Source organism: Dendrobates tinctorius, unplaced genomic scaffold (assembly GCF_039654945.1).
Source record: "Dendrobates tinctorius isolate UK_male_01 unplaced genomic scaffold, ASM3965494v1 ptg000386l, whole genome shotgun sequence".
NCBI lineage: Eukaryota > Metazoa > Chordata > Amphibia > Anura > Dendrobatidae > Dendrobates > Dendrobates tinctorius.
Genome location: NW_027362052.1, coordinates 1,991,664 through 2,014,309, shown reverse-complemented (window position 1 = coordinate 2,014,309; position 22,646 = coordinate 1,991,664). Strand labels below are relative to the sequence as shown.

Genomic DNA, 22,646 nt, shown 5'->3' with positions numbered 1-22,646 from the left:
GCGTTCACACAACCCATTGGTTTGTGGGTGGTACGGGGTGCTTCTAATGGACTTTACACCGCACAGCTTCCACAGTTGGTTGGTCACCTCTGCTGTGAACTGGGTACCCTGGTCCGAGATAACCTCCCGGGGAAATCCAACCCGTGAGAATACCTGGAGCAGGGCAGCCGCCACCGTCTCTGCCGTTATGTTAGGTAATGCAACCGCCTCTGGATACCATGTGACATAATCTACTACTGTCAATATATACTTTTTCCTGAAGAACTGGGTTTGGCTAACGGCCCTATCAGATCGACCGCTACTCGGCTAAATGGCTCCTCCACAATGGGGAGGGGGTGTAGTTTGGCCTTGCAGCGATCTCACCTCTTGCCAATGCGCTGGCAACTGTCACAGGTCTGGCACTACTGACTAACATCATAGGTTACCCCCGGCCAAAAGAAGTTTTGTGTCAGACGATGCCTGGTGCGACTGAAGCCGGGTGCCCGGCCAAGGATATGTCATGAAAGATTCGCAGTAGCTCCTGCCTATACTTCTTGGGCACTACCAGCTGTCATTTTATAGTGGGGCTCGTCCCTGTGTGGCGCTGCTCTGTAACCCGGTAGAGGAGCCCCTGATGCCATACAAACTGTTCCCCTTCCAGTACTCCTCTCCTGTTGTGCCTTCCCACGATACCCCTGTATTGAGGGATCCTCAAGTACCTCCCTTTTAAACTCAGCTGGGGTGGCCCAAGAAATGTGTCTGACTATGGGAATACGTGCAGGGCTGGGATGTCTTACCTGGGCCTCCTCTGAGTGTGATTCCGCCTCTGCAGCTCGAGCTTGTCTCCAGGTGGTCACAGGATAGGTCTCAGCCAGAGGGGCCACCGAGAATGCAGACAACATGGGCCCCAAGTCATTTCCCAGCAAGACGTATGCAGGCAAATCCTCCATCAGGCCGACCTCAACAGGGCCAGCCCCGACTCCCCAGTTCAGGTGAATCCTGGCAGTGGGCAGTCGATGTATGGCTCTCCCGACTACACGGACGGCCACTGTCCGGTCCGTCTTCTCTTGGTCCCGGTCGAGATGAGGCTTCACAAGGGTCAAAGTTGCTCCGGAATCTCTCAGTCCCTGCATACGTTTCCCATTAACCCACACCGCCTGTTGATGCTGTTGTCGATTATCTGCCCGGGCTGCCTGCACGGGGTCTACTTAATGGAGCACTTCTTCCATCTCTTGCATCCCCGAATTTGTCCTAGCCCCCAATGCCGGGTCAGCTTTGCCTTGGTAGTAGTGTACAGCAGCCCGGCTGAAGGTAGCCACTTCCACCTTTGGCCACTGGGTACGCTGAGTCCGGTTGGGACATTGTCTTTGCAGGTGCCCAGCTGATGGCAGGTGTGGCATCGCGCCCCAGGGAGACTGTGGTAGGCCGGGTTTCTAGCTGGTTCCCCTACAATCTTCGGTGGTTTGGGGACCTCCAGGTCCATGGGAGGGCCCCTATTGACAGTCTTTGATCATTGCAACTGAGACCTCCTGGCATCACGATGTTCATCAGCCAGACGAGCGGCCTCCTCAAGAGTCATTGGCCGTCTGTCCCGAAGCCATTCTTGTGTCTCGGGGTTTAGTCCAGTAAAGAATCGCTGTAACAAGATGAGCTGGAGGACGTCCTCCTTAGAGGTTGCTTGGCTCCCTTGTACCCAGTGTAGCAGTGACCGCCGTAGTTTACAGGCCCATTCAGCGTGGGTATCTGTTACCTGTTTTTTAAGTCCGCGGAACTTTTGGCGGTATGCCTTTGGTGTCAGCGCATAACGGGACAAGATCACTTCTTTGACCCGCTCATAGTCCATGCAGTTCTCATCAGGTACCGTGCGATAGGCGTCCGCTGCCCGGCCTGTCAGCTTGCTGGCCAGAACCTGAACGCAATCCTCCGGCTTCACTTGATTAAGGGCACACTGCCGCTCAAAGTCCTGCAGAAAGCCATCAATGTCTTCCTCTGCCTCCCCCAACTGTCGGAAGGCATTATACTGGATTTTTTAGTGGCTTACTGCTGACGGTACCTGGGCGAAGGCGAGAGCTCCCCCTGCTCGCTGACTCTCCTCTCTCCGCTCTGCCATCTCCATCTTGGCTAGCTCTATCCTGGTCCGCTCTGCCATCTTTTCCTTCAGATCAGTACGCACATCAGCCATCACCTCTCGTACAATGTCTACTGCAGGGTTTGGTTCATAGAACGCCAATCTGCTCTTTATCTCCCTCTAGAATTCAGTCTCTTCCATGTTCACATTGGGAGGCGCTGCACTTTCGTGTTCCATGATGGCTGCTATCAAATCCGCTTTGTTTTGTTGCTGGTGATTAACCCTCGAGCTTCCACCAGGTCTTTTAATGTATTCCTCTTTATCTTCTGGTAGTTGTTTTCCATTCAGTCCTTTACTCCTATAGACGGGGTATCATATCCCGCCGCTGACACCAGTGTAACGGGGTCTTCTGTGCTGTAATATCTCTTACATTACCACCCTGTGTTTCAGGAGGTTCGCTCTGCTGTTCCTCACTTCTGGATGAAGGACGCTGGTTCGAAAGGCTTTGTAACATGGGAACATATAAAAAATCACTGCTTCTCCACGTATTTCCAGTGTGACAACATTTTACTCACCGATCTCAGAGTATATATACATACAGAGGACAGGACAATCAATATGTGGCGTGCCAGTAGATAATAGGCACCAATTAAGAAGCCAGACATACATTACAATAGCCGCAGGTGGCCAGCGACCCCCCGATCATTTACCGTGAAATTTACAAAGGTGGGGGGGAGGTTAGAAGGGGGATACCTCGTTTACCTCTGCCCAGGGGTCGCAGCCGGTCGGTTGCTGCATTAGGGGTATGCATCTCACATTGCACCTATCATACATGCGTCTCCTATTCGGGGTGCTGGGGGGTTCTGTAACACTGCCCCCATAATATGCTCCATAGATTATGCCCCCATAAGATGCTCCATAGATTATGCCCCCATAAGATGCTCCATAGATTATGCTCCCATATGCTGCCCCCATAAAATGCTCCATCGATTATGTCCCCATAAGATGCTCCATAGATTATGCCCCAATATGCTGCCCCATAAGATGCTCCATAGATTATGCCCCCATATGCTGCCCCCAAAAGATGCTCCATGGATTATGCCCTCATATACTGCTCCATAGATTATGCCCCCGTATGCTGCCCCCATAAGATGCTCCATAGATTATGCCCCCGTATGCTGCCCCCATAAGATGCTCCATAGATTATGCCCCCATATGCTGCCCCCATAAGATGCTCCATAGATTATGCCCCCATATACTGCCCCTATAAGGTGCTCCATAGATTATGCCCCCATATGCTGCCCCCATAGATTATTCCCCCATAAGAGGCTTCATAGATAATGCCCTCATATGCTGCCGCCATAAGATGCTCCATAGATTATGCCCCCATGTGCTGCTGCTGCATTTAAAAATAAAAAAAATGACATACTCTCCTCTCCGTCGCTGGGGACCAGGTGTCGGTGTCATTGCTGGCACCTGAGATATGCATCTGTCCGGGGTCCATCGCTGCTGTCTGGCACGTCATCTGTCAGTGATGATCAGACTGCAGGGGGCGCGGCACGCACTAACCACATCAGCGTGCCCTCTGCTGTCTGAACATCACTGACAGATGACGTGCCAGACCGCAGCAAGCAGCGATGGACCCCGGACAGGTGAATATCGCTATATTTACCCGTCCTGGCGCGGTCTCTGTGTTCTCCAACGGTCTCCCTTCCTGCCTTCAGCGGTCACGTGGTACCACTCATTAAACTCATGAATATGCGCATATTCATGAGTTTAATGAGCGGTACCATGTGACCGCTGAAGGAAGGGAGATCGCGGAGAAGCAGGGGGGCTGCAGAGACCGCACCTGGGGGAGGGGGGAGTATGACCTGACACCCCCGCTCCCCCCTCCCCCTCCGACTCCCTGGTGGTATATGACTCGAATATCAGCCGAGAGGGGGACTTTCAGCCCAAAAAAAGGGCTGAAAATCGGCTTATATTCGAGTATATACGGTATGTAAATACTGTAAATAATTTTTAAAAACTGCATGGGATTCCCCTCCATTTTTGACACCAGCCAAGTGAAAGCTCACAGCTGGGGGCTGCTCTTCTCAGGCTGGTAAGAGGCCATGGATATTGCCCCCCCCATCTATTCGATGCACCAATTCTGGTGTTTTGCCTGGCTCTTCCCACTTGCCCTGTGGTGGTGGCAAGTGGGGTTCATAAGTAGTAAGTAAGAAGGACAAATGGATTATTATCTTCTCAGTGGACAGGTAAGGTATATTGTGTTTTATTATTTTAATTCTGTTACAGGAGACATTGGCTTTAGTGGAACGGATGATGACGTGAGTATTGTTTAATTTAGGTTCATTAAAGGAGTCTGTGTCATTCTTTCAATTAAAGGACTTTATTCTTGCTGTTTGTTTATTTACCATATACAGTTGTGCTCAAAAGTTTACATCCCCCGGCAGAATTTTTGCTTTCTTGGCCTTTTTTTCAGAGAACATGAATGATAACACCAAACCTTTTTCACCACTCATGGTTAGTGGTTGGGTGAAGCCATTTATAGTCAGACTACTGAGTTTTCTCTATATAAATCATAATGACAACCCAAAACACCCTAATGACCCTGATCAAAAGGTTCCATACCCTGGTTATTTTGGCCTGATAACATGCACAGAAGTTAACACAAATGGGTTTGAATGGCTACTAAAGGTAACATCCTCACCTGTGACCTGTTTGCTTGTAATCAGTGTGTGTGCATAAAAGTTGAGTGAGTTTCTGGGATCCAGACAGACTCTTGCATTTTTCATCCAGCCACTGACATTTCTGGATTGTGAGTCATGAGGAAAGCAAAAGAATTGTCAACGGATCTATGGGAAAAGGAAGTTGAACTGTGTAAAACAGGAAAGGGATACAAAAAGATATCCAAGGAATTGATAATCCCAGTTAGCAGGGTTCAAACTGTGATTAACAAATGGAAAGTCAGGGGCTCTGTAAAAACAAAACCACAGTCAGGTAGATCAACAAAAATTTCGTCCACAACTGCCAGTATTAGTCATGTCCACCAGGACGCCTGATAATAACACCGGTGGTATTAGTCATGTCCGCCAGGACGCCTGATAATAACACCGGTGGTATTAGTCATGTCCGCCAGGACGCCTGATAATAACTCCGGTGGTATTAGTCATGTCCTCCAGGACGCCTGATAATAACTCCGGTGGTATTAGTCATGTCCGCCAGGACGCCTGATAATAACTCCGGTGGTATTAGTCATGTCCGCCAGGTGCCTGATAATAACACCGGTGGTATTAGTCATGTCCGCCAGGATGCCTGATAATAACACCGGTGGTATTAGTCATGTCCGCCAGGACGCCTGATAATAACTCCGGTGGTATTAGTCATGTCCTCCAGGACGCCTGATAATAACTCCGGTGGTATTAGTCATGTCTTCCAGGACGCCTGATAATAACTCCGGTGGTATTAGTCATGTCCGCCAGGTGCCTGATAATAACACCGGTGGTATTAGTCATGTCCGCCAGGATGCCTGATAATAACACCGGTGGTATTAGTCATGTCCTCCAGGACGCCTGATAATACCTCCGGTGGTATTAGTCATGTCCTCCAGGACGCCTGATAATAACTCCGGTGGTATTAGTCATGTCCGCCAGGACGCCTGATAATAACACCGGTGGTATCAGTCATGTCCGCCAGGACGCCTGATAATAACACCGGTGGTATAAGTCATGTCCGCCAGGACGCCTGATAATACCTCCGGTGGTATTAGTCATGTCCTCCAGGACGCCTGATAATAACTCCGGTGGTATTAGTCATGTCCGCCAGGACGCCTGTTAATAACACCGGTGGTATTAGTTATGTCCGCCAGGACGCCTGATAATACCTCTGGTGGTATTAGTCATGTCCTCCAGGATGCCTGTTAATAACACCGGTGGTATTAGTAATGTCCGCCAGGACGCCTAATAATAACTCCGGTGGTATTAGTCATGTCCACCAGGACGCCTGATAACTCTGGTGGCATTAGTCATGTCCGCCAGTATACCTGTTGTTAAAGGACCCCCCAGCATCCCGAAGAGGAGATGCATGTATGAGAGGTGCAATGTGAAAAGTATACCCCTAATGCAGCAACCCACCGGCTGTGACCCCTGGGCAGAGGTAAACGAGATATCCCACTTCAGACCTCCCCCCCACCTTTGTAAATCCCACGGTAAATGGGGGGTCGCCGGCCACCTGCGGCTATTGTAATGTACATCTGGCGTCTTAATTGGAGCCTGTTATCTACTGGCCCGCCACATATTGATTGTCCTGTCCTTTATATGCATTCTGAGACCGGTTAGTAAAATGTTGTCACATTGGATGTTACGGCGGCGGAACACGCTTAAAAAAATATAAATAAACGTGTTCGCTGCCTGGGGTCCACCGTGCGGCAGGTGATATGACCGCTGCTAGAGAGGCAGAGCACTATAGCGGTAATATGCACTGGGTTCACTGCACCCAGTGCACTAAAGCAAGCTCTGTTAAGATCACAGAGCTGCACGTTTAAAGCATGCAAAACGCTGAGTCTGTTCTAGGTCACAGACTCCAGCGGAGCAGACACGGTATAAATAGTCACAGGAGTAGCCTTAGACATCAGGACAACTCCGTCTAGACCTACCGTGAGAGAGAGGTGCGAGACGTCGCAACTGCGAACGCTCGAGGAACTGCAAACGCAGCGTGGTGAGAACGGAGCCTCAGCGGAGACACCGCGATATCACTGGAGCGATGCAGGACGCTAGCTGCTGAGAAAGAAATAGCTGGAGCGTGCTGACGCTAGCGCTGCTACTGGCGGCTGCCCAATCACTCACACAGTCATAATATCAGAGGGATGGGGTTTCATAATAAGTCAGCCACCAGTCCAAGCATCCATCACCATACATACAGCAGCAGTATGAAAATACTAGCGCATGGCATAGCGGCCATGCGCACTTTTTATAGCGTACGGGACCTGCCAGAAATCTCCAGAGCCCTGAGCTAAGCCAATGGAATCAGGAGCAGGACCTGAGCACCTGACTCCTGAACTCCAATGGGAGCTCATTCCAGGAGCATGCTCAGAAGCTGGCTGAAAGGACTTAGCCTCTGGAGACAAATGTGAGGATCTGGATCTCTGCATAAGTATGGCAGGACACAGATTCCTAACACTGGAAATACGTGGAGAAGCAGTGATCTTTTATATGTTCCCATGTTACAAAGCCTTTCGATCCAGCGTCCTTCATTCAGAAGTGAGGAAAAGCAGAGTGAACCTCCTGAGAAACGGGGTGGTAATGTAAGAGGTATTACAGCACAGAAGACCCCGTTACACTGGTGGCAGACAGCAGGATATGATACCCCGTCTATAGGAGTAAAGGGCTGAATGGAAAACAACTACCAGAAGTTAGAGAGGAATATATTAAAAGACCTGGTGGAAGCTCGAGGGTTAATCACCAGCAACAAAACAAAAGCGGATTTGATAGCAGCCATCATGGAACACGACAGTGCAGCTCCCCCCAATGTGAACGTGGAGGAGACCGAATTCCAGAGGGAGGTGAAGAACAGACTGGCGTTCTTTGACCCAAACCCTGCGGTAGAGATCATACGAGAAGTGATGGCTGATGTGCATACTGATCTGAAGGAAAAGATGGCCGAGCGGACCAGGATAGAGCTAGCCAAGATGTAGATGGCAGAGCGGACCAAAGTGGAGCTGGCCAAGATGGAGATGGCAGAGCGGACCAAAATAGAGCTAGCCAAGATGGAGATGGCAGAGCAGGAAGTCAGCGAGCAGGGGGAGCTCTGGCCTCTGTCCAGGTACCGTCAGCAGTAAGCCACTAAAAAATCCAGTATAATGCCTTCCGACAGTTGAGGGAGGCTGAGGAAGACATTGATGGCTTTCTGCAGGACTTTGAGCGGCAGTGTGCCCTTCATCAAGTGAAGCCGGAGGATTGGGTTCAGATTCTGGCCAGCAAGCTGACAGGCCGGGCAGCGGACGCCTATCGCACGGTACCTGATGAGGACTGTATGGACTATGAGCGGATCAAAGAAGTGATCTTGGCCTTGTATACGCTGACACCAGAAGCATACCGCCAAAAGTCACGGCGGTCACTGCTACAGTGGGTACAAGGGAGCCAAGAAACCACTAAGGAGGACTGTAATGGGGTCTTCTGTGCTGTAATACCTCTTACATTACCAACGCGTGTTTCAGGAGGTCCATTCTGCTTTTCCTCACTTCTGGATGAAGGACGCTGGCTCGAAAGGCTTTGTAACATGGGAACATATAAAAGATCACTGCTTCTCCTCGTATTTCCATTGTGACATTTTACTCACTGGTCTCATTATTTATATATACACTCACTGGCCACTTTATTAGGTACACCATGCTAGTAAGGGGTTGGACCCCCTTTTGCCTTCAGAACTGCCTCAATTCTTCGTGGCAGAGATTCAACAAGGTGCTGGAAGCATTCCTCAGAGATTTTGGACCATATTGACATGATGGCATCACACAGTTGGCGCAGATTTGTCGGCTGCACATCCCTGATGCGAATCTCCCGTTCCACCACATCCCAAAGATGCTCTATTGGATTGAGATCTGGTGACTGAGGAGGCCATTTGAGTACAGTAAACTCATTGTCATGTTCAAGAAACCAATCTGAGATGATTCGAGCTTTATGACATGGCGCATTATCCTGCTGAAAGTAGCCATCAGATGTTGGGTACATTGTGGTCATAAAGGGATGGACATGGTCAGCAACAATACTCAGGTAGGCTGTGGCGTTGCAACGATGCTCAATTGGTACCAAGGGGCCCAAAGAGTGCCCAGAAAAAATTCCCCACACCATGACACCACCACCACCAGCCTGAACCGTTGATACAAGGCAGGATGGATCCATGCTTTCATGTTGTTTACGCCAAATTCTGACCCTACCATCCGAATGTCGCAGCAGAAATCGAGACTCATCAGACCAGGCAACGTTTTTCCAATCTTCTACTGTCCAATTTCGATGAGCTTGTGCAAATTGTAGCCTCAGTTTCCTGTTCTTAGCTGAGAGGAGTGGTACCCAGTGTGGTCTTCTGCTGCTGTAGCCCATCTGCCTCAAAGTTCGACGCACTGTGCGTTCAGAGATGCTCTTCTGCCTACCTTGGTTGTAACGGGTGGCAATTTGAGTCACTGTTGCCTTTCTATCAGCTCGAACCAGTCTGCCCATTCTCCTCTGACCTCTGGCATCAACAAGGCATTTCCGGCCACAGAACTGCCGCTCACTGGATTTTTTTTCTTTTTCGGACCATTCTCTGTAAACCCTAGAGATGGTTGTGCGTGAAAATCCCAGTAGATCAGCAGTTTCTGAAATACTCAGACCAGCCCTTCTGGCACCAACAATCATGCCACGTTCAAAGGCACTCAAATCACCTTTCTTCCCCATACTGATGCTCGGTTTGAACTGCAGGAGATTGTCTTGACCATGTCTACATGCCTAAATGCACTGAGTTGCCGCCATGTGATTGGCTGATTAGAAATTAAGTCTTAACACACAGTTGGACAGGTGTACCTAATAAAGTGGCCAGTGAGTGTATATATATATATATATATATATATACACATACAGAGGACAGGACAATCATGTGGCGGGCCAGTGGATAACAGGCTCCAATTAAGACGCCAGACGTACATTACAATAGCCGCAGGTGGCCGGCAACCCCCCGATCATTTACCGTGGGATTTACAAAGGTGGAGGGAGGTCAGAAGTGGGATATCTGGTTTACCTCTGCCCGGGGGTCGCAGCTGGTCGGTTGCTGCATTAGGGGTATGCATCTCACATTGCACCTATCATACATGCATCTCCTATTCGGGGTGCTGGGGGGTATCTCTTGTCGCATTCCTTCTCGTACAGACTCAGGGACGCGGAAGACTCTCTGAAAGCATCCTCTGTCGCTGTCTGAACAACGCCTCTGCCTGCTGTCTCTCCTGGGGCCCTAGGTTTTCTCCCAAGTGTACCTGGTCCCATGTTTTAGACTGAGTCCTCTCCACTAAGACATCAGGCAAGGGGAGTCCTGCTAAATCCTCTGCTTCGGGTGCACAGATGGCCACTACCTCTTCAGGGCGCTCCCGGTAGGGCTTCAGCATATTCATGTGGAACACGCGAATAACCCTGGGTTCGTCACAATCGGCGACATTGTAGGTGGTGTCGGCTATTCTCCCCACTACCTGGTAGGGCCCCTGCCATGCAGCTTTGAATTTGTTCTGCCTAGTTGGTTCTAACACCAGGACCTTCTGTCCTATCTCAAAGGTGCGTTCTCTGGCCCTCCGATTGCACCACATGCGCTGGCGCCGTTGGGCCACCTGCATGTTCTCACGTACAACCTGGGTCAGCTCCTGTAGGCGGTCCCGGAATTAGAATCATAGAATCGTAGAGTTGGAAGGGACCTCCTGGGCCATCTGGTCCAACCCCCTGCTCAAAGCAGGATTCGCTAAATCATCCCAGTCAGATGTCTGTCCAGCCTCTGTTTGAAGACTTCCATTGAAGGAGAACTCACCACTTCTCGTGGCAACCTGTTCCACTCATTGATCACTCTAACTGTCAAAAAGTTTTTTCTAATATCTAATCTGTGTCTCCTCCCATTCAGTTTCATCCCATTGCTTCTAGTCTTTCCTTGTGCAAATAAGAATAAAGTTGATCCTTCTACAATGTGACAGCCCTTTAGATATTTGTAGACAGCTATTAAGTCTCCTCTCAGTCTTCTCTTTTGCAAACTAAACATTCCCAAATCCTGCAACCTTTCCTCATAAGACAGGGTTTGCAGACCGGTCACCATTCTGGTCGCTCTTTTCTGAACTTGCTCCAGTTTGTTGATGTCTTTTTTAAAATGTGGCACCCAAAACTGGACACAATATTCCAGCACATAGGGCACAATAGGTACCCCTTCTATGGTTCCCTCCCCTTACCTGTGTTCTTGCACTAAGTCTAGGGGTCCCCTTACCCGCCTCCCGTATACCAGCTCGAACGGGGAGAACCCCGTGGATTCTTGGGGCACCTCCCGATAGGCAAACAGGAGGTGTGGCAAAAATTTCTCCCAGTCCCTGTAGGTCCTGGTAAAAGTCCCAATGAGTTGTTTAAATGATCGTTAAAATGTTCACACAACCCATTGGTTTGCGGGTGGTACGGGGCGCTTCTAATGGACTTTACGCCGCACAGCTTCCACAGGTGGTTGGTCACCTTTGCTGTAAACTGGGTACCCTGGTCCGAGATAACCTCCCGGGGGAATCAAACCCGTGAGAAAACCTGGAGCAGGGCAGCCGCCACCGTCTCTGCCAGTATGTTAGGTAATGCAACCACCTCTGGATACCTTGTTGCATAATCTACCACTGTCAATATATACTTTTTCCCTGACAGACTGGGTTTGGCTAGCGGCCCTATCAGATCGACCGCTACTCGGCTAAATGGCTCCTCCACAATGGGGAGGGGGTGTAGTTTGGCCTTGCAGCGATCTCACCTCTTGCCAATGCGCTGGCAACTGTCACAGGTCTGGCAGTACTGACGAACATCATAGGATACCCCCGGCCAAAAGAAGTTTTGTGTCAGACGATGCCTGGTGCGACTGACGCCGAGGTGCCCGGCCAAAGGTATATCATGAGAGATTTGCAGTAGCTTCTGCCTATACATCTTGGGCAGTGTTACAGAACACCCTAGCACCCCGAATAGGAGATGCATGTATGATAGGTGCAATGTGAGATGAATACCCCTAATGCAGCAACCGACCGGCTGCGACCCCTGGGCAGAGGTAAATGAGATATCCCACTTCTGACCTTCCCCGACCTTTGTAACGCCCACGGTAAATGATCGGGGGGTCGCCGGCCACCTGCGGCTATTGTAATGCACGTCTGGCATCTTAATTGGAGCCTGTTATCCACTGGCCCGCCACATATTGATTGTCCTGTCATCTGTATGTATATACCGGGTGAGTCATAAAGGACGGACGTTTTTAAACTAATCATAAAATCGTTAAATATTTATTAAATATAAATGTATTCACAGATTTGGTTACGTATACTAATAGCATTTGACAAATTCAAGTGTGGAAAACAACATCTGCCATGTGGTGGCCATTATCAGTGATGCATTTCCAAAGGCGTTCTTGGAAGTTGGCATCAACACGTTCCAACACAACTCTGTCGATTTGGGCAACTTCCACTCGAATAGCTTCCTTCAGTTCTTGTAATGATCGAGGCTTAAGCTTGTATACACGTGATTTGAGGTGACCCCATAAGTAATAATCGCACATGGACAGGTCTGGGGACCTAGGAGGCCAATTAATATCGCCAAACCTGGAAATGATGCGACCAGGGAAGAGAGGGCGAAGAACGTTCATTGTTGCTCCGGCTGTGTGGGCCGTTGCCCCATCTTGTTGAAACCACACACTAGAGATGGGGATATGTTGCCATCGTAACTCAGGAACAAAGAAGTTATTTATCATGGCGATATAACGTTGTGAGTTCACGGTAACAGTATTGCCATTATCGCCTTCGAAAAAGTACGGACCGATCACGCCATATTTGCCCATAGCGCACCACACCGTTACCTTAGGGCTGTGCAGCGGTCGTTCATGTAATTCTTTCGGATTTTCATAGGCCCAATAACGGCAGTTCTGCTGATTAACCATGCCATTGACATGGAAATGAGCTTCATCACTCATGAATAAAATAAGGTTGTCGTTTTGCTCAATAATTGCTTCCATCTCATGTGCGAACTTCAGTCGCGCTGCGTAATCCCCGCGCTCCAACTGTTGCACAATGGCCAATTTATAGGGGTGGAAATGCAGGTCTAAATGCAAAATACGCCTTACTGTACGATTACTGAGGGCAAGTTCTAAAGAATGTTTCCGAGCAGATCGACTCGGACTACGCAGCATGGCTTGCCTGACGCGTTCCACATTTTCAGGGGTACGTGCCGTTCGTGGAGCCCCCGGTGGTCGTTTGTTCATTAGTGTACCTCGTGTACGGAGTGCTTCAACCCAACGTAGGATAGTGTTACGAGCGGGAACAACTTGATTTCTGTGAATATTGAAATGACGCCGAAACTCACGCTGAACGGCTGTGATACACTCATTATTCTTGACAAAACTGTTGTACGCAAAAACGCGATGTTCTATCGTCCACGGCACCATAGCTTAAACTGAAACTAAAATAAAAACAATGCTTTCACCTCACAAACATAACCCCGCCTCCCGCACATCTCTACCTCCACCTGGTGGTGAGTTATAGCCACTTCAAATACATCCGTCCTTTATATTTAACGATTTTATGATTAGTTTAAAAACGTCCGTCCTTTATGACTCACCCGGTATATATATATAACTAGCTGAAGAGCCCGGCGCTGCCCGGGCATAGTAACTAACTGTGGTTAGTTATAGAAAATTATAATTATCCTCCATCCCATAGTCCCGTGCCCATATACCCATCATACATATCCTCCATCCCATAGTCCCGTGCCCATATACCCATCATACATATCCTCCATCCCATAGTCCCGTGCCCATATACCCATCATACATATCCTCCATCCCATAGTCCCGTGCCCATATACCCGTCATACATATCCTCCATCCCATAGTCCCGTGCCTATATACCCATCATACATATCCTCCATCCCATAGTCCCGTGCCCATATACCCATCATACATATCCTCCATCCCATAGTCCCGTGCCCATATACCCATCATACATATCCTCCATCCCATAGTCAAGTGCCCATATACCCATCACACATCTTCCATCCCATAGTCCCATGCCCATATACCCATCATACATATCCTCCATCCCATAGTCCCATGCCCATATACCCATCATACATATTCTCCATCCCATAGTCCCATGCCCATATACCCATCACACATCCTCCATCCCATAGTCCCGTGCCCATATACCCATCATACATATTCTCCATCCCATAGTCCCATGCCCATATACCCATCATACATATTCTCCATCCCATAGTCCCATGCCCATATACCCATCATACATATTCGCCATCCCATAGTTCCATGCCCATATACCCATCATACATATTCTCCATCCCATAGTCCCATGCCCATATACCCATCATACATATCCTCCATCCCATAGTCCCATGCCCATATACCCATCATACATATTCTCCATCCCATAGTCCCATGCCCATATACCCATCATACATATCCTCCATCCCATAGTCCCGTGCCCACATACCCATCATACATATTCGCCATCCCATAGTCGAGTGCCCATATACCCATCACACATCCTTCATCTCATAGTCCCGTGCCCATATACCCATCATACATATCCTCCATCCCATAGTCCCGTGCCCATATACCCATCACAACATATCCTCCATCCCATAGTCCCGTGCCCACATACCCATCATACATATCCTCCATCCCATAGTCCAGTGCCCATATACCCATCATACATATTCTCCATCCCATAGTCCCGTGCCCTTATACCCATCACACATCCTCCATCCCATAGTCCCGTGCCCATATACATATCCGCCATCCCATAGTCACGTGCCCATATACCCGTCAAACATATCCTCCATCCCATAGTCCAGTGTCCATATACATATCCACCATCCCAAAGTCCCGTGCCCATATACCCGTCAAACATATCCTCCATCCCATAGTCCAGTGCCCATATACATATCCGCCATCCCAAAGTCCCGTGCCCATATACCCGTCAAACATATCCGCCATCTCATAGTCCAGTGCCCATATACATATCCTCCATCCCATAGTCCCATGCACATATACCCATCATACATATCCTCCATCCCATAGTCCGTGCCCATATACCCGTCATACATATCCTCCATCCCATAGTCCCGTTCCCATATACCCATCATACATATCCTCCATCCCATAGTCCGGTGCCCATATACCCATCATACATATCCTCCATCCCATAGTCCCATGCACATATACCCATCATACATATCCTCCATCCCATAGTCCGTGCCCATATACCCGTCATACATATCCTCCATCCCATAGTCCCGTTCCCATATACCCATCATACATATCCTCCATCCCATAGTCCGGTGCCCATATACTCATCACACATACTTCATTCCATAGTCAACCATTATGACATCATAATGAGCGGCGGCAGGGCTTGCAACCTTTGATGACATCAGCGTCACCATGGCAACCATTGTGACATCATAATGAGGGGCGGGGCTTGATACGCACACACTGCTTCCCCAGTATGCAAATAGGGGCATTGTGACATCACAATGAGGGGCGGGGCTTGACGCGCACACACTTTTTCCCCAGTATGTAGATAGGGGCAAAATTGTTTGGTGAATTGGAACGCGTGGGGTTAAAATTTCGCCTCTCAACATAGCTTAGGACGCTCTCGGGGTCCAGACGTCCCATGCCCATACACCCATCATACATATTCGCCATCCCATAGTCGAATGCCCATATACCCATCATACATATTCGCCATCCCATAGTCGAGTGCCCATATACCCGTCATACACATCCTCCATCCCATAGTCCCATGCCCATATACCCATCATACATATTCTCCATCCCATAGTCCCATGCCCATATATCCATCATACATATTCTCCATCCCATAGTCCCGTGCCCATATATCCATCATACATATCCTCCATCCCATAGTCCCGTGCCCATATACCCATCACACATCCTCCATCCCATAGTCCCATGCCCATATACCCATCATACATATTCTCCATCCCATAGTCCCATGCCCATATACCCATCATACATATTCTCCATCCCATAGTCCCATGCCCATATACCCATCATACATATCCTCCATCTCATAGTCCCGTGCCCATATACCCATCACACATCCTCCATCCCATAGTCCCGTGCCCATATACCCATCACACATCCTCCATCCCATAGTCCCATGCCCATATACCCATCATACATATTCTCCATCCCATAGTCCCATGCCCATATACCCATCATACATATTCTCCATCCCATAGTCCCATGCCCATATACCCATCATACATATCCTCCATCCCATAGTCGAGTGCCCATATACCCATCACACATCCTTCATCTCATAGTCCCGTGCCCATATACCCATCATACATATCCTCCATCCCATAGTCCCATGCCCATATACATATCCGCCATCCCATAGTCCCGTGCCCATATACCCGTCATACATATCCTCCATCCCATAGTCCAGTGCCCATATACATATCCGCCATCCCATAGTCCCGTGCCCATATATCCGTCATACATATCCTCCATCCCATAGTTCAGTACCCATATACCCATCACACATCCTCCATCCCATAGTCCCGTTCCCATATACCCATCATACATATCCGTCATCTCGTAGTCCCGTGCCCATATACCCGTCATACATATCATCCATCCCATAGTCCAGTGCCCATATACCCATCATACACATCCTCCATCCCATAGTCCCATGCCCATATACCCATCACACATCCTCCATCCCATAGTCCCGTTCCCATATACCCATCATACATATCCGTCATCTCGTAGTCCCGTGCCCATATACCCGTCATACATATCCTCCATCCCATAGTCCAGTGCCCATATACATATCCGCCATCCCATAGTCCCGTGCCCATATACCCGTCATACATATCCTCCATCCCATAGTCCAGTGCCCATATACCCATCACACATCCTCCATCCCATAGTCCCGTTCCCATATACCCATCATACATATCCTCCATCCCATAGTCCCGTCAAACATATCCTCCATCCCATAGTCAAGTGCCCATATACCCATCATACATATCCTCCATCCCATAGTCCGGTGCCCATATACCCATCACACATCCTCCATTCCATAGTCAACCATTATGACATCATAATGAGCGGCGGCAGGGCTTGCAACCTTTGATGACATCAGCGTCGCCATGGTAACCATTGTGACATCATAATGAGGGGCGGGGCTTGATATGCACACACTGCTTCCCCAGTATGCAAATAGGGGCATTGTGACATCACAATGAGGGGCGGGGCTTGACGCGCACGCACTGTTTCCCCATTATGTAGATAGGGGCAAAATTGTTTGGTGAATTGGACTGTGCGAGGTTAAAATTTCGCCTCACAACATAGCCTAGGACACTCTCTGTGTCCAGACGTGTGACTGTGCCAAATTTTGTGGCTGTAGTTGCGACGGTGCGGATGCCTATCCCGGAGACACACACACACACACACACACACACACACACACACACACACACACACACACACACACACACACACACACACTTTGAGCTTTATATATTAGATGAGACCGATGAGTAAAATGTTGTTACACTGGAAATACATGGAGAAGCAGTGATCTTTTATATGTTCCCATGTTACAAAGCCTTTCGAGCCAGCGCCCTTCTTCCAGAAGTGAGGAAAAGCAGAGTGGACCTCCTGAAACATGGGGTGGTAATGTAAGAGGTATTACAGCACAGAAGACCCCGTTCCAGTCATGTCCTCCAGGACACCTGATAAGAACACCGGTAATATAAGACATGTCCGCCAGGAAGCCTGATAATAACACCGGTAATATAAGACATGTCCGCCAGGAAGCCTGATAATAACACCGGTAATATAAGACATGTCCGCCAGGAAGCCTGATAATAACACCGGTGGTATTCATGATCATATGTTGTAAAGTCTTAATGTCCATGATTCTCAATTCATGTTTGGAATTGCAGTCTGGAAAAAAAATTCCACCGCATTTTCCCTTCCTGCAGAAATGCCACATTTGGTGCTGCGCTGATCCGGCGACATCGTATGGGATTCCTTTTCCATTACATCACTGTCTTCATGTGCATGCTCCAGAATAAAGCAGTGCAGATAACAAGTAAAAATACAGTCAAAAAATGCCACCAACAAGTTTACATATAGATGGTGTCTTCAACATGCGGGCACCATGGTGGGGACACCCTCAGCTCGTGTCTTCCTCACCACTTTCTAGAATACTGTGAAACCAAATATATGATACAGTTCTATATCCATATAGTAAATATATAAAACGTATCTGTGTTACATCGATGACGTCTTTATGACATGGTCGGGTACCACTACACAGTTTACTGAATTTGTTCACTACCTAATTCATGTAGACACGGAGAATACAAGATTTACTGCTGAATTTGGTGAAAAATTAGCATTTTTTGGATGTTAAAGTTTTGCTAAAAAGTGAGAAATTGTTTACAGAGACGTATAAAAACCCCACTTCCACCGATTCATTGCTCCGTTACAATAGCGCTTATCCACAGCACGTAAGGACAGGATTGCCCTACAGTCAGGGCCTAAGATTCAGAAAAAGAAATAACATGGATGATTCTTTTTCAAGACAAGCAGATGAACTGACGAGCAATTGCACAGAAAGGGGTTACCTGAAAAAAGTGTTAAAACATGCGCTTAATAGAGATAAAACATCCAGATTTATTGAGGAAAAAATCTGGCAAAAGTCCAGGAACTACAGAGATTTGTTTCCAATTGTAATCATAGTCCAGCTGATAATATGTTGAGTCAGGCGACAAATAGGAATTGGCATCTATCAGAAAATGAGAAGGATCTGACACCTTAGCGAATAATAGACCAACTAGCTTGGCCCGTGCAAAATTTTCGCAGATTGGTCATCGGGGGCACAGGCAATTTCAGAAAAAGCGAGCTGGTCAAATGTAAATATATTTCATGAGCTGATGAACACAGACAGGTATTTATATATGTGAATTGGTAATACAATAAATTGGTTTGATAAGTAGAGGCCAAAAAATGTTTTCTGGTTGAGGTGTCACCTGCAGGTCATTGTGTCTTTCTGCAGGTTTATGAAAATTAATGTTTAAACTGTATTTAGTGATAAAATCGTGAATGTGTGGTTTATTTGGCTGTTTTCTTGCTGAAGGGAGCAAGTTTACCCTTCAAATGGTCTATCGTGTGTGTGTGGGGCGAAGTAATCAGCGAAAAAGCAGTGCATCTATACAAATGTGTTGGTAGTGTGCTTTGGGGTACTGTGGGGCCACCTGCAGGTCATTTTTCCTTACTGCAGGTTTATTAAAATTAATGTTTAAACTGTATTTTGTGGTCAAATCGTGGATGTGTGGTTTGTTTGGCTGCCTTCTTGCTGAAGGGGGCAAGTTTACCTTTCAAATGGTGTATCATGTGTGTGTGGGTGCATTATGAACGGGGATACAAAGGAATCACCGAAAAACAGTGTTTAGAAATAATAGAATAGATTGTACCTGACAAACGATGCCAGAACATCGGTGACATATTAGTAAAGCAGAGACTTTCTCCTGATATTGACAACTGCAGAAATCCCGCCCCAGAGGGACCTCCAAATGTAGCAACTGCTCCTGCTGTGACCACCATGTCGCTGGGAACCCCTGAGGAAGGGCGCCGTCATACATGAAGTCAGAGGTTTTATTTCATGGAGCTCACAATCCATTGTGTATGTCGTCTTCTGTCCTTGCGGCCATTTTTATATAGGAAGAACGATCCTTCCTCTCTTTATTGGCTTTAGGGAACATCTGCACTCACTCGTAACTAGAAAAGGTTCCCGTAGATCCATCAAACATGTAGTGCAGCAGCACAATGCTGATCCAAAGACCCCCCAGACGGCAGGCATGGAACAGGTTAACTATCCAGAAAGAGGAGGAAATCATAATAAATATCTCCTGCAAAGGGGCCAATGGATCATAAGAACAAATGCCAATGGCCCGATGGGACGAAATGACAGCTCGCATTTGTCTGTTCTTATCAGTTTTCATGATATATTTTGATGTCAGTTAATTGTATCCTGACGAACAGCGCATGCACACCTGGTATAAGGAGGTGGTTGTTCATGTGTGTATGCCTGGACCTGCAGAAGCGCAGGGATGGGTGTGAAACGGCTGTGGTCGCCCTTCACTTCCCCGCTCCCCTGCTTTCCTGAGGATTGTCCCGCCACATAGAAGAGAGGACATTGACATTCTTTAGTAATGGCGAGTGCTGTTTTTTCTGCGTATACCTATTATATTTTGATTCTCATACTTTTTTGCACCACCATACTTATTTTCAAGTGATGTGCCCCATATTAAGGAGTGATTCGTATAACTGTTAACTGGCTGTTTTTTCTTGTATGTATTTTATATTTATTTCTAGCGCAGGCGGCGGATACGTGATCCCATCATCCACCGCCTACTCTCGCTGGTAACAGTTCAATACAACTGTCATGGTTCCACCCTCAGGGTGTCTGAGATACAGTTACTGGCAGCTCGCCGTCCAATCTGGTACAGGGGCGTGCTGAAGCTGTCAGCGTGTTGATTGACAGCTAGACTGTCCAATCTGAGACTGTGAGGCGTCGCCTGTGTCCAGGAAATTGCCATGTTTCTTAGCTGAGCTGTGTCTCCCAGAACTCTGCCAGATGTACATTCAGCTTGTGAGGTTTATGCTCTCCTGTGCCTTGAGTTCTGTATGCTTGATCTGTTGCCTGACCTCGGACTTCATTCTGACCATCCCCCTGTTTAACCTCTTCAGTTCTGATCCGTTACCCTCCCGGTACTCTGACCTCGGAGCGTTACCTGACTACGCTTTTGTCTCTTCCTTCTGCTTATGACGGACCCTCCTCGCTTCTGACCTTGGACTTCTTGACCACTTTGACTCACGGCTTGGACGTGAGAAGTGACTAGCGTCACAACTCTCAATGTTGTCCCCTGCTAGCGCTAATCGCAGCACAAGCAGGGGACAGTGATGTGAGCTGTCTTCACTTCAGCGCCTGGTGCCGGTGAACAGTGCGAACAGTACCAATGATTCCCAGGCGCCATCCGTGTGTCATCAGTGTGCACTTGTGCATGACGTTTGCAGCCCATGCTGCTACGGGAAACACTGACGTCTGAAAAAGCTCTTAGTGGAAACTCGATGATTTACCGAACTTTGGGCGAATTTTGCAGATTTTTATGAAAAATACTTGGGAATCTGAACACAAATTCGAATGTGCAATGTTCACATTTGAGATTGATGAAAGTTTTCTCAAAAAGTTTTCTCATCTCTACTCAATACCAATGGGCCGCACAAGAAATATCTCATGATGGGTAACACCAGTGAACTGTCTTAAGACCTTCACAACCTTATTATTGCAAAACATACTGATAGCATTGGTTACTGAAGAATTTGTAAGCTACTTAAGGTTCCAGTGAGCACTGTTCGGGCCATAATCTGGAAATGGAAAGAACATAATTTCACCATAATCCGGCCACGAACAGGTGCTCCTCACAAGATTTCAGACAGAGGGGTGAAACGAATTATCAGAAGAGTTGTTCAAGAGCCAAGGACTACCTGTGGAGAGCTACCGAAAGACCTGGAATCAACAGGGAAAATTGCACTCAGCCTTGATGTCCTGCACACAGGCTCTCCAGACAAACTCCGTGGCCTGTATGCATGCTCAACATGCAAGACTCCATTGCTGAACAAAAAGCACGGTCAAGCTCATTTACAGTTTGCTCAATAACATTTAGACAAGTCTGTGAAATACTGGGAGAATATCGTCCGGTCAGATGGGACCAAAGTTCAACTTTGGATTTCATAATACACATCATGTTCAATGGCCAAAAACACCATACCAACAGTAAGGTTGGAGGTGGGAACATCATGGTTTGGGGATGTTTTTCACCATACGGCACTGGCAATCTTCATATAATTGAAGGAAGGATGAATGGACAAATGTACCGAGACATTCCTGATAATAATCTACTCCCATCTACCAGGATGATGAAGATGAAAGGAGGGTGGACATTTCAGGAAGACGATGATTCCAAACACGCAGCCATGGACACTGTCCATTGGTTTCAGGGAGAGAAAATGAATCTGCTAGAAAGGGCTGAGCCGATCACCAGATCTGAATCGTACAGAAAATGAATGGAAGGAACTAAAAGCTCAGAGATCAGAGAAGGATCCATGGAAGCTTCAGGATGTGATGAGTGTTTGTGTGGAAGAATGGACCAAAATCCCACCTGAGCAAGGCCTGCTACTAGTTACTTTCTTGTATGAAGTATTAAATAAATTAACGTGTTCAATATTTTCCGCTGTGTAGTTTATTACACAATTTATGGACAACTATGGGGATTTCTGTCCTGTGTGGATTAGATGAGTTGTTACCAACATCTGGGGAGAATTTCATGCCATTAGCGCCTTTAGAAATAGTTTTACTTAGAAAATTGGTGATGAATAGAATATTTATTTCACTCTCTGTATCTATTAGCTGTCTTATACAAGGAGACAGTCCATTATATACCTTGTTGTCCGGCATCGCCCGTCCTCAGTGGGGCTCATTATTATCTGCTTTCTGTCTTCTCTACAGATGAGGGATGTTCAGTTCAATCATCTGACACGGTTCCTCGGCGCCTGCATCGATGCTCCTAACATCTGCATTGTGACCGAGTATTGCCCCCGGGGCAGTTTACAGGTATTCTTTGTGTAGAGATGTCACAGCTTTCCATGCAGATATAGGACGGGTGACATATAGGATGCAGAGAATTAAGCAGCCATGGGGTAGATAAAGCAGGGTATCGGCAGATAAGACAGTGGAAGACATGAAACGGGCAGA

At 47.7% G+C, this 22,646-nt stretch overlaps 1 protein-coding gene across 3 annotated transcripts in view; it reads left to right on the top strand.

The window, feature by feature from the left end:
- NPR2 (natriuretic peptide receptor 2) overlaps positions 1 to 22,646 on the top strand; it is a 390,456-nt gene that overhangs the window by 285,078 nt on the left and 82,732 nt on the right. For all 3 annotated transcript variants that reach the window (XM_073563313.1, XM_073563312.1, XM_073563311.1), the window contains one exon: positions 22,401 to 22,505. In XM_073563313.1, the coding sequence (XP_073419414.1) occupies positions 22,401 to 22,505 (105 nt within the window). The remainder of the gene's footprint in view (positions 1 to 22,400; positions 22,506 to 22,646) is intronic.